At 39.7% G+C, this 12,697-nt stretch overlaps 2 protein-coding genes across 2 annotated transcripts; both read right to left on the bottom strand.

Annotated features, from left to right (window-relative positions):
* LOC8074832 (ankyrin repeat and SOCS box protein 11) lies at positions 203-7,789 on the bottom strand. Its single transcript, XM_021446678.1, has 10 exons — positions 7,648-7,789; positions 7,335-7,511; positions 4,884-5,023; positions 3,583-3,669; positions 3,322-3,447; positions 2,543-2,701; positions 2,080-2,181; positions 1,022-1,195; positions 852-931; positions 203-492 (listed from the first exon to the last, which is right to left on the bottom strand). The coding sequence occupies exons 1-10, from the start codon at positions 7,730-7,732 to the stop codon at positions 453-455; spliced, it is 1,170 nt and encodes a 389-aa protein (XP_021302353.1). The 5' UTR covers positions 7,733-7,789; the 3' UTR covers positions 203-452.
* LOC8067158 (protein LURP-one-related 8) lies at positions 10,316-11,458 on the bottom strand. The gene has a single exon (XM_002441734.2). It carries the CDS (start codon positions 11,315-11,317, stop codon positions 10,625-10,627), a length of 693 nt encoding a protein of 230 aa, XP_002441779.1. The 5' UTR covers positions 11,318-11,458; the 3' UTR covers positions 10,316-10,624.

Below are 12,697 nucleotides of genomic sequence, written 5' to 3'. Positions count from 1 at the left end.
ACATGTTGGGTTCCTTAAGGTGTAACTTGTCCACCTAGGTTAAGTCCCCAACCTAATACATGTGTTCAAATTTTTCTAGATTTATTCTAACGACGTCATTCTTTCAGTGGTAGGCGATAGTGCCCATTGCTCTCGTATGTGGGCGTCTACATTTGTAACTGAGTATGGAAAAAAAAACATAAGCGCCACAACATACAGTACATATTCCCAATTTAAAACCTCCTACTCAAATCAAAACAGCGATCAGTATTTGCAGAGCCATATGCATGCATGTCGCCATCGGCCAACCAGCATATCTACTTCGTACAAAGAAGAAACTTGCAATGGTGAAACACATATGTTTGGGACAGATAGCTAAATATATATCTTGTAATTGCTTACTAAGCCGTACCCCCATGTAAGTCTTGCATTAATATTCTTGTGGGCAAGTGACGATTCCAAGAGCTTTGTTGTCATGTCGCACGAGATATCTTGAAGGAGTTCAAAGCTTCTCTGCATAATCAGATTATTAGGTTAGCTACAATGTCACACAAAGTGAGCAGACCGGGCTGACTTAATTAGCAATACAATACATATGGGGATTATCCAATTCAATCATCATGTATCGACCACCTAATAACAAAAAAAAACTACTTCAGCTTATCATCATCCAACTAATAGTGTGCCATCTTCTATAAGAAGTTTTTATAAGCATGTTCTAATAATATGAAACTACATATATAGATGAGACCAATTACGACATGCACTTGGGGGGGTGTTGTTAATAAAAAGAAATGAAGCTTAATTTGTCAATATACACTAAGACCATTATCAGAACAAAGGACAGACAGAGCAGGGGATCGGATAGGTACCTTAGTGCATTCTCCATTTCATCATTAGCCGGGTCCAACTTCAGGCCATCAAGAAAGGCATCACATGCCTTTTCATAGTCCTGAACAGAGTTTGTTGTGTCATCAGAGAAATGGACTTTCTCTGCCTCAATATAAGCGCCCTAAGTTAAAAGTTCTTAATAAATCTTCACCTTCAAGAGCATATGAGCAGCCCCTTGTCTGAAGCAGGCTTTTGGCCAATAAGGCTGCAGAGCCCTGCAAGCTTCAGCATCAACCAAAGCCTTGTCTCCTTCACCCATTCTAATAAAGCACAGGCTCCTATTCGAAAGCAATGTCGCATCACCAGAATCGGCTTTCATTATAGCCTACACCATATCAAACCAACAACAATCAACACATAATATATATGCTAATTCCATCACTTAAATAAGCATGGGTGCACTTTTTTGCCTAACGATGTACTACAGAAATTGGTGTGATAATCATGTTCTATCCAAATAATTAGGGTAAAATGGATATGATCTGGTTTTGATATGAAGCAGATTTGGTTTAAAACCTGTTCCTGGAAACTTTCACTCACCAATGACTGAATCAAGAACCACAGTTTGGCCTATTTCAGATCCAATATAGTGAAATCTCAGACTTATTGCATAATTATTTCAGATTCTACCTCAAATTCACAATGCAGTAATTGATCTAGGGACAGAAAAATGGTTTAGATGCAGATCTTTTTTTTCGAGACCACGCCATTGCACGTTTTTCATTAAGCAGGAGAAAGTTCAAACAACCAGCCAAACTAAACAACAACGCACAAAGTACAAAGTGCGCAAGCAAATGGTAACAACTGGTTACCAAGGCGCTAAACAAAACCCCAACCGACACTCCAGACAAAAACTACTCCACCAAGCGCACATACAAAGCACCCATGATTTGTGCACAGCAAAACATAGTAGTCTTAGGTATTTGGTTGGCCATTTGATTAATTGATGTAGTCCAAATACAATAAGGCCTATCCCATATGCATGTGACATAATATTAGCATGGTGGTGGTGTGCCAGGAAATGATTTTGTCATATGACAGCATTTTGCAAGCGGTTACTACATTGCTATATACACCCTCCCTTTCACAATGTTTGTCTATACCCTATTTTGAATTCTTAGTATGTAGTTTCAAAATGGTGCTAGCCACCAAAGTGTTCCGAGGATAGACCGATAGAGTGGGGACAAACAACTGCGTCATGCAACATACCACAGAGTAGAGTTTTACTGCAGTAGAATAATCTTTTTCGTTGTATGCCTTGCTTCCTTCTAACTTCAAATCAGCCAGATCCATTTTGTACATAGGGTCATCCTGAAAGAAAGTATACTGAATGCTGAGGACTTAAGGAGCCTGTGACCAGATCACATCTTGTCCAAATTGAAGATGGGTGGAATAGAACATGAATAGATGCAATATATTGAGATAAGGCATATGATAAATTTATCATCCCATTTAAGGTACACGCAGTTCTTGATGAATTTAATTACTTGATATTTCATAAACAATTGCAGTGTGTTTCACAAATAGGCCTGACAGCAGTATGTTAAATTCAAAAAATTTCTTCCTACTTAGGGGAATCTATCCAAGAATCTGCAGAATAGGGAACCCTCATGTGAAGAATTTAGCCATCATGACATAATCTTTAATGCAACAATGAAGGTTTAGCCAGTACCTGATCTGTTAGAAACGATTTGACATATTTGAAAAATGTAAGTACACCGTCAACACTCCAGTCATGCACAGACGGAATACGAGATGTTACGCGGAAAAGGATCTCAACATCTTTCCGTCTATTTTGAAAGGCTGCAATTTCTATTGGCAGGAGTCCAGACTGTTTCAAACGACACAAATGTTTATTACTTGCAGAGCAGTGCAAATAGGAATAACATATCAACCTGTAGCAAAGGATGCTATGGAAAATGGAGACATCGATATTACAGTTCAAGCATGTGGTATATCAGCTTTGCCAAAAAAAAATAACCCAAGCAATAACAATTAACCAAACTCTGGAGCTAGCTAAAGATGAACCCAACAAGCCAAAAGTAAAGAAATATGACAGTAGAGTAAACAAAAAAAAGAAGGAAACAGTAGCTATTAAACTTCTGATTAATTAAAATCCAAGATAACAATGGAATAGCATAACATTTTACCGGACTAATAAAGTCCAGGTGAACTGGACCTGAAGAGGATCTGAAGTAACACAATAAAGCATTAACTGTGTTAGTCCCACAATTTCCCCTTATTGTATTGGTTATTGTAACGTTTAATTTTAAAATCGCTTTGCACAATCAGGTCTAGAGCTGATATAATAACAATATAAATAATAACAATATAAAAGACAAAATTCAATCCTAAGCAAGCTTACTCCTATATCTAGAACATACCCAAGATCCATGCACATGTCTTCATGTAATATAATAAGAAACTGTAAAAATAAACACAGATACTTACATCATCAGGAACGTTAGGATCAGCACCAGCCTCTAATAAACACTCATAAAAATCTGTTAAGCCCTCATATGCAGCGAGTATTAAGGGGGTAAACTTGTGAATGCCCTTCATCACATCAGCACCAGCCTGATACAGAAAATGTTACAGATGCCTCAAACTAATGCTAGTGTTTATTTGTAAAATTAACCTTGGTAGACACTAGTGTTTCATTCCCAACAGGAATTCCATGTAATTCGAATCAGTGTACGAAATGTTTATTACCTTAATCAGATGCTTGACACAGTTCAGTGAGCGAGCACGGAGAGCAGTGAACAAAGGAGTAAATAGGATGAAAAATTCTTTGTTGCACTGTCAATAGATTTACAAATATTAATACTTTTACAGATGAAAGTTTGCAAACAAGTTACAAGCAACAATGGAAAATTGTGGTTTGAGCCACGGTTATGGTATATATGGAACTCCTTTCAGTGGTACATTGTTAAAGCAGCACTACAGTCAGTCATCACTGGTGGTCAAAAACCAAAATCCCAACACAGAAATAAAATAACACTATGAAATTGACAAATATCTCAGAAATAAATCAAAGAATAGTTCATGGTGTGTTGTTGAATAAACAACAAATATGAAACCCCAGCCCACTAGTTTGGTTCTCCTGCACCATTCAAATCAGAAAGGCGTGTCGTTGGAGTGCCAAACAAGTGTTGGTGTTCTTGGGAGTGCGTTAGTGATAACTACAATTGGCAGCAATGATTTGAGTGGCTTACAAAGCACATGCTGATCTGCGAATCACACGACAAGTACTTAAAAATTTGTTACAAAAAAGGTAACCCTTTTTGTATACTTGTGCATCTCTTCTGTTTTAACTTTTTTTTGCGATACTCTTCTGTTTTAACTTAACTAATTCTTGAACCCCATAAAATAAAATAAAGTGCCATATACTTCCATTTAATTTTTTTGACTGACAGCATGGTTAAAATTAAATATATTGCAAGATTTGTTACGTTAAAACTGTATAATAACCACCATTGCTTCATAGTGTTCATCTTGTTTACATAAGAACAACAAATCAAACGAAGCTTAACTGAAATGGATCATGCTACGCTTATTAAATGTGTTATTGTTCTATTCAATAAGCACAAGTTTTGGTTCTAAAAACAAGTACAAGTTTCATAACTTCATTAATGTTTCCTCATTATTTGCCGCAAAGCCATGTGGACCAGATAAGCATTGTGAAATTGAGGGAGTCCTAAATTTTTCTTCTGAAATACTATTATAAAAGTATCATTTTATTACTATGTATTGATACAAGTATAAGTCTAGTTCTAGAAGACCTAAAGAAAATCAAATCAAAAACATCAAATAGGTGTACCAATTATACAGATTAATTAGTCAAACCAAATGACCACAATTATATTCATAGCACTAACAAATTGCTGGTAAAAAGTTACTAACCACTCTTTCATAAACAAGGATGAAAACAATTTAGTATAGTTGATGACATGGGTAACCATATCAGCATGTGAAGACAAGAATTATGCAATTGTGCATGTCATAAACCTTACGTCTGCATTGTAGTCTAGTAAAATCTTCATAACAGCACCATGATTTTCCATTGCAGCAACATGCAGTGGCGTCCCGCCGCAAGACAAAGAATTAACATCAGCTCCTTTTGAGAGCAAGAGTTCTACCATTACACATATTCCTGTATTAAATATATATATAAACGAATATTAAGGTTTAATGAACCATTGAGCTCGAAATGTCACATCCACATATAACCAAACATGCATGCACATAGAGACGTGTTTCAAATGCCACTAGATCCATAACTAGCATCAACTAAAGCTATAGTCATAATGCAGTACAATACATGCGCTTAAGTTGAACAAAATATACCATTGCGATATGATTAATTAGACACCTCCTTGATTTCTTTGGAAATGACACCGGTCTTTAGAACCAATATGTCCAAGAGTTCAGATACATATCCATTGTTCTAATGATGAGGGGGCACTCATGGCTAATATCCTCTCTTGTTCCATAATGACTTTTCCTTATACGTATCTCGGCCTCCAACTCTCAGTTGGTAAATCAACTAAAGAGGTGTTGTTACCTCTAGTTGATAAGGTGGCAGTTTATCTTCCGATGGAAGGCTTCTCTTTTGAAGATGGCAGGACGGTTAGTGTTAGTGAAGGTGGTGCTGACTGCTATCCCTATATATCTTTTAATAGCCATGGACCTTCGGAAATGGGTTCTCAAAGCTATTGATAAAAAGCGGCAAGGATTTCTTTTGAACGGTCATCAACAGGCCAGTGACAATTTACAGGCCAATGGTGACAATTAATGCTCCGTGGCATTTAGTCATTTCTGCAGTTTTTGTGGCGAGTTTATAGCTTAGTTTACAAGGGATGGTGTGTATGAGTTGGGTCTCTTTGACCGGTGTAACATTTTTTTCTGCCTTAATGAAATGATGTGTAGTTTTTCTACGCTGTTCTAGAAAAAATTAATAATACTTGTTTGAGTACATTTTTTAGCTATTATTGGTTTTGCAACAACCTGCTATTATTTACATGTTTCATATGGATTCATTGAGACATATCTGTTATTCAATTATATTGAACCTCGGTCGGCATATTAAATCAAATAGAAGATAATGATGTTTAAGCTGGTGTCCTACCTATATGTACCCAAACATTGAAAGAATGTTTTAATTCATTAAGGAAATTAACTATTGATGGTAATGGTGACTTACACACACTATAAAATTTCAAATGAACCCAACGGTCATAGTGTTAGAAGGTTTAGCTGAAAACAGTGCTTTATTCTCTTGCCAAGTTAGATACTTTATGGGTTTGGATAGGAATTAAAATGTTGGTAAAGCTAATATTGTAACCATGCATACACTAAAGAATTTAACATTAGCTAGAATACATAAGTAATGACATACCAGATCGATATAATACATGAGAACAATGAGATGTGTATGCTTAATATGTGGTACCTTTTCCAACTGCGATACTTAGTGGGGTACACCCATGATGCACACGCTTATTTGGATCAGCATCATGATCTAGAAGATACCTCACAGCATCCACATTTTTTTTGGAACGAACTGCATAGGTGAGAGGTGTATCACCTACAAAATCATCATCACAATAAAGTTTCATAAATCAAATCTCCTTGCATTGTAACAAATAAACATCCACAGCAAGTTTTTCAATGACGACATGCTTTGTACACAAACTAAATAGAAATCTAAAGCTTTTAAATAACAAGAGCATGTTGAGAGATTAAATGACACCACTTGTAGGGCCTTAAAAGTTGCATTATATTCATGGTAATAAACATACTAGTCCATGAAAAACAGCATGATGCATTTGCATAGACTTTTTTTTTTGCATTTGGTGAGTATGTATTTGTAGTTTTCATGTGCATAAGCGTACAAATTAATAATACTATATGAAAACAATATCTTAAATACTTGGAAATGTGTGCCTATTTTATGTAAAGCCCACAACCATGTTCAAAAAATTTGTGTTATAAGAAATAATGAACAATGAGAGGCTGATTTCAAAGTACGTGCAACACAAGAGGAATTTGGAATTAGATATAACTTATTAAACTGAAGTAGACTCATCGGATTCAGAAGCCATTCGCGTTGTATATATAGTGGTTAAAAACATGTGACGCTATGTGTATGAATTCCATAAAGAATATAGTATGTTCATTCCATTTCTATGTCTTATATATAATTCCAAAGCAGGGTCTACTTTTTTTAAAAAAGATAACATAATGGAACAAAGTTCCGGCCAAAATGGCGCCTACTTATATATAGCCTGCTAGTTTCATGTGTATAATTCCAAGAATTCTTTGCATTGTGGCGTCCCGGCCCGTCCCTGTCCCCGGATGAAATAAATATAAATCCACCTCAGCATACTGCTTGCCACGTACCTTGCATCGTAGCTAGAGAGTAAAGAGTAGGACATAATGCAAGATGGAGTAGAGCATAGCACCTGACAGGACGGCAGTGTCGTTGACATCCATCTGAAGCTCCTCTACGAGGTAAGCACACACCCGTGTCCTCCCGTGTGCGGCGGCGACGTGCAGTGCTCCGGCGCCGTTCCCGTCGACGACGACCTCCACCGCCTCCCTGATCCGGCCCTTCCCGCCGTCAAGCGCGCTCGCAATCCCTGCATGCAGATACTATACGATCGAATAGCAGAACTAATAAACTAATTAAATCAGCTAGCTTAGCGCCCTGTTAGTGTTAGCTCGTTCAATTCCACGGAGCACAAAATGAAATGAAATGAAAGACGACGGACGTACTCTTGAAGCGGCGGAGGTCACCATGGGCCGCCGCCTGGAGGAGACGATGACGGTGCAGCTTACAGCCGACGAGGGGCGGCGCCATGGCTGCCGGCTGTTATGTGAGCGAGAGGCAGGCAGGTGTTGGTGTGGAGGGAGGGGAAGACACAGATAGATCGATGGAGGATCGGAGGAGCTAGCCGGCGGTTATATATGTAGTGTTAGTGGTGGAAGAGGAAGAGACGCGCGGGACGGGGAGGGGGAGGGGAGGCAAGCGAATCGAATCGAATCGAATCGTCGGAGGGGTCGTGGGCTCGTACGTCGTGCATGGTAGGCGTTTCGGTTGGAGAGAGGCCCCCATCTCATCTCAATTTAATTCGCTTCGTTTAATTTCCCCGTGTCCACTCCACGTCCGCCGGCCGTCTGTTCATCTCCTCCTCCGGAGGCGTTTCGGTTTTGAGTATTTTTTATTCTCACATTGGTTAAGGGCACTCACAACGCAAGACTCTATCACAGAGTCCAAGACACTTAATTACATATCATTTATGGTATTTTACTGATGTGGCAGCATATTTATTGAAGAAAGAGGTAGAAAAAATAAGACTCCAAGTCTTATTTAGATTCCAAATTCACATTGTTCGAGGTAATAAATAACTTTAGACTCTATGATAGTGTCTGCATTGTAAGTGCCCTAATAAAGTTTGAAATTCTCAAAAAAAAAATCTCTCCCTCCGGTCTTCGCATGCATGCAATGCAACAGATCCCGAGCTTTTCCCTTTGGATTTTCTCCTTTAGTCCTGGTTTAGTTCCACATCAAGGACCGTAAGGCCATCCTTAATGGAAGTTTCATGACACAGTTTCTAACACATCAATATTTTGGAAACAGTGCATAGGAGTTTTATGGGGATGAAACTCTCTCTACTCCCATGAAACTCTTACCATCTCTCTCTTCATTAATATAGTGCCACATCAGCATATTTAATGTCATGAAACTCTAATGAAACCCTCATTGAGACTGGCCTAAGAAGCTGCCCGGAGCTAGTAGAATCTGCATAATATAATCAGAAGCTATTTCTAATAGAATCTTGCGGGAGGGCTCTATTCCGTCGGATCGGAAGATCCAACGGACGGAAACATTTCGGGCGACGTGGCCATTGGTTCTATTCGAGAACCTTACAACAATTACAAGAACCAAATGAACTTTCATTTGTATTTGACAAACATTGTCCAATCATAAATTAACTAGACTCAAAAGATTAATCTTGCAAATTATAGATAAACTGTGTAATTAATTATTTCTTTTATCTATATTTAATGCTCCATGCATATGCCGCAAGATTCGATGTAATGGAGAATCTGTAAAGTTTTGCAAAAAATTTTGGGAACTAAACAAGAGGCAGAGCCAGAATTCACATATAGGAGGGCAGCTCATCGACTGTGAAAAACAATTATATGATACCTTGGCTAGTTTTTTTCTATTGTAGTAATGCAGACACTTATAACGCATACACACCCACCTCTATGAACGTATGTACATAAACTTCTATATGTACTAGGTGAATTCTACACGCGTTGCTGCAGGATTTTCTTAAAAAAATATTATATATATATATATAGCATTACTATATGGTATTCAGTATATTATATATGTATATATGTGTATGAATTTTACTTGTATGTATTTTATTGTATTAGATCAGGTAAAAATTTGCTAAGTTAATAGAAGAAAAACTAATATTTTGTTACATTATAGAGGAATCGATGATGAAACAAATAGTGTATGTACATTACTTGTAAGTTAATAGATTAAAGATTTAAAGCATTTTACATGATATAGATGACATGGTTATTTTTTATAATTAATATGGGATGACATGGACTTAGTAGGGAATGATGTGGACATCTTGCATGAAGAGATAAAACATTTAGTAAGTTACTTAGTGGGGAATGATGTGGACACCTTGCATGAAGAGAAAATTCATCTAGTGGGGTTTAGCTTTATAAGAGTATATGATGAGCATCTTCAAAAAACTGAGCCGGTAATGTTGGCATGAAAAACTACAATAAATCATCTTCAATCTCTTTTTGTTCAAAAAATTCTAAGTGTCCAAATTGAAGTTCAGAAGGACATTGTTCATACATCAACGGTTCACATGATATTTATTTTATTTAGGGCATGATTGGATTTTTTGGTCTAAAGCTTAGTTCATCAAAGCTGGTTACTAAAACTTTAGAGTACACTTCTTCAATTAAAAAAACAAAGTACTTGAAAGTACAACCCATACTTTTTCAACTATTGTAAAAAAGCTCATATTTGAGGATATCAATGAGAAACCACATCCAAAGGACTCTTGAATCGTGCAAGTGCATTGTAAGTATAACATCGTTAACATATAGTATATCAACAATAATAAAAATAGAAACAGTGACTACTTCATTCGTCCCAAACTATATGTTGATATGTTATTCGTGTCGCTCAAGCTCTTAAGTTTGACTAGATTTATAAAATATTAGTAATATTTATATCTTCAAATAAGTTTATTATAAAAATACGATCAGCGATCTATAAATGATACTAATTACAGATCATAAATATCAATATTACCTTTTATATATTTAGTTGAAGTTAAGACTGTTTGACTTCTAAAAAATGAGAACCATACTTATTTTTGAACGGAGGCAGTAGGTCTAACCAAGCAGATCCGTGCTACATATCTCACCATTCCACATGTGCATGAAGTTGAACACCAAATATATAGGCGCCTTGTCATGTTCATGGTGATGATAAAATTAGTCTACATGTAAGCACGCGAATATACAGCATATACACTGGATGCAGAATATGATACGGCATATATATACTTTGGGTTGGCCCAGCTGCAGCCTGCATTATAAAATCTGCTGACGCTGACAGCTGGGGTCGGAGCCTTGTCATCAGTAGGATAGAAGAGACTTGCCTTGACATGTGGGCTCCCTTGGGTTCTACTACCAGTATATCCTAACACGACCCGCGCAGGCGCAGCCACGAGCGCGCCGAGCCGCGGCCGGCGAACATCTCGTCGAGGACGACGACGAGCCCCATGGCGAGCGGCGCACCGAGGCGGGGACTCACGACGAGCCTGAACACGTCGTCTCCCACGGCCTCCTTGCGCCGCACCTCGGCCACGACGTCGCCGCGCGCGTCGCGCACGGCGCAGGCCCGGCGGCCGTAGGAGCCCTCGACGACGAACGCCTCACCGCCACCGGCGTCGGCCGAGGAGGACGACGCCGCGACGACGTGCGCCAGCGTCTTGCCACCGCCGGAGGCGCCGCGCAGGCCGCCGCCGACGTGGCGCCGGACGGAGAGGACAGGCGGCCGGCTGCTGCTGGCTGCTGCGTCGCCGTGGTAGACGTGCCAGCGCTCGGCCAGGCTGAGCCTCTTGCGGCGGACGGTGAGGAGCGGCGCCCCCGCGGCGTCCATGAGCACGACCTCGGCGTGGCGCCTGGCGTAGCAGTCGACGCGGAAGGCGAGGTCGCCGTCGGCGTCGTAGACGGTGAAGCCGTCGCAGTTGAAGAGCAGCGACTTGCGCCACACCGTCAGCACTGCCGTCGTGGGCGGCTCAGGTTCTTGGTCTTGGCCGGCAGCCGCTCGTCTGGTTGGTGTGCCGAGCTCTGCCGCCACCGCGGCGGCGTTGGGGTGCACCTTGGCCATTGCTACTATTGCTCTCCTCTGTCTCTGCTTGTTTGGAGGTGGTGACTGAGAGGAGACGTGTGGGGGAATTTATACCATCCAGCCAAATGGCGAATGGGGATGCGTGGGCGGCTGCGCGGACGCGGCGGGGACGGCGAACCGGCCGCATGTGGTTGTGGCCTCTGTCTGCTCTGCTAGTCCCCTGGCTGGGGTGGGTGTCGGAACTGTCAAAGTGTCAAGCGGCGAATATACAGCTAGCCTGAGTAGTAGCTGGTAATTGACAGGTATTGTTCATTCAGCTAGCATTTGGGTGGAAGGAGAATTGATTCTTGCTAATGGCCACCACACGTACAGCCGCGTACCGACTTGTCATTGTACTAATGCTCCGTCCACTTTTGTTTCGTCGCATCATGCAATTGACATACAAAGTTATTCTCAGTTGATAATGCATGGTCGGCAAAAATAATAAAGCAATCCAACAAAGAAATTAAGCTGTTTTCATTGCGAATCAATTACAGGTTCATCAGGCGGCCCATGTTCTTATTTGTTATAAAGTTCAGTTAGATATGTCCTTTTTTGCTTTTTACGTGATCGCATTTGGGTCATGACCTTTAGGTTTTGATATAACGATTTGGGTTTGACGTATAGAGACTGAGCTTAAGATTGTCAGTCAGAAATGGGTTCGTGACATGTAAGACAACATGGTGGTGGCATCAACAAACGAGAACTAGGCATGCATTAACGGGTAATCGTGCGCTTAGCATGGTTGCTATTGCGAACCATAGAGGTTGACTTTGCATGGCAATGGCAAGTGCATATTGAGGGACTATATCAAAAGATGCATGATATGATATGCATGGTAGGTATTATTGGCAACCTATATGAAGTATTATTGGTATTGTTTTATTTATTAGCCAGCGTTTTGCTCTTTTTGTACTTAAACTAGGTAGATACTATATTTTCAAATTTAACCTGGATTACGAGTGGAATGGAAGTACTGGATCCATCGACGACCCCACCATGTTCTACTTGCAAAATAAATGATGCTTAATTGCTTTGGCTACCTAAGGCCCTCCGGTCCTCCACACAATAATGTTGTATCCAAGTGAAGCTAGCAAAAGGAGAGATCAGAGTTTAAGCGTCACTTCACTTTGTAAATAGTAATATACTAGAACTAGTAAAACTAGAAGTGGTGAACGTTCTTGCATTGGAGAAGAGCATGCTACTCCAATAGTAATATACTAGAACTAGTAAAGCTAGCCACTCTTTGATCTCTAATCCAATATATACTAGAACTAGTAAAATTACATAATTCTATATGAATATAAAAAAAATCATTTTAAATTTTAGGGAGAAGCCCGGCCGCCCGCCCCGGGTGCCCGGGCAGTGGCTGCGCCAGTG

Source organism: Sorghum bicolor, chromosome 8, assembly GCF_000003195.3.
Source record: "Sorghum bicolor cultivar BTx623 chromosome 8, Sorghum_bicolor_NCBIv3, whole genome shotgun sequence".
Classification (NCBI taxonomy): Eukaryota; Viridiplantae; Streptophyta; class Magnoliopsida; order Poales; family Poaceae; genus Sorghum; species Sorghum bicolor.
The sequence above is the reverse complement of the archived record's forward strand: the minus strand, read 5'-3'. Positions and strand labels throughout refer to the sequence as shown.

Coding starts and splice junctions, on each gene's coding strand:
- LOC8067158 (XM_002441734.2), bottom strand. CDS start 11,317: ATGGCCAAGGTGCACCCCAACGCCGCCGCGGTGGCGGCAGAGCTCGGC.
- LOC8074832 (XM_021446678.1), bottom strand. CDS start 7,732: ATGGCGCCGCCCCTCGTCGGCTGTAAGCTGCACCGTCATCGTCTCCTC. Junction 7,512..7,647: donor TGACCTCCGCCGCTTCAAGA/GTACGTCCGTCG, acceptor ATCTGCATGCAG/GGATTGCGAGCGCGCTTGAC. Junction 2,182..2,542: donor AATCGTTTCTAACAGATCAG/GTACTGGCTAAA, acceptor ACTTTCTTTCAG/GATGACCCTATGTACAAAAT.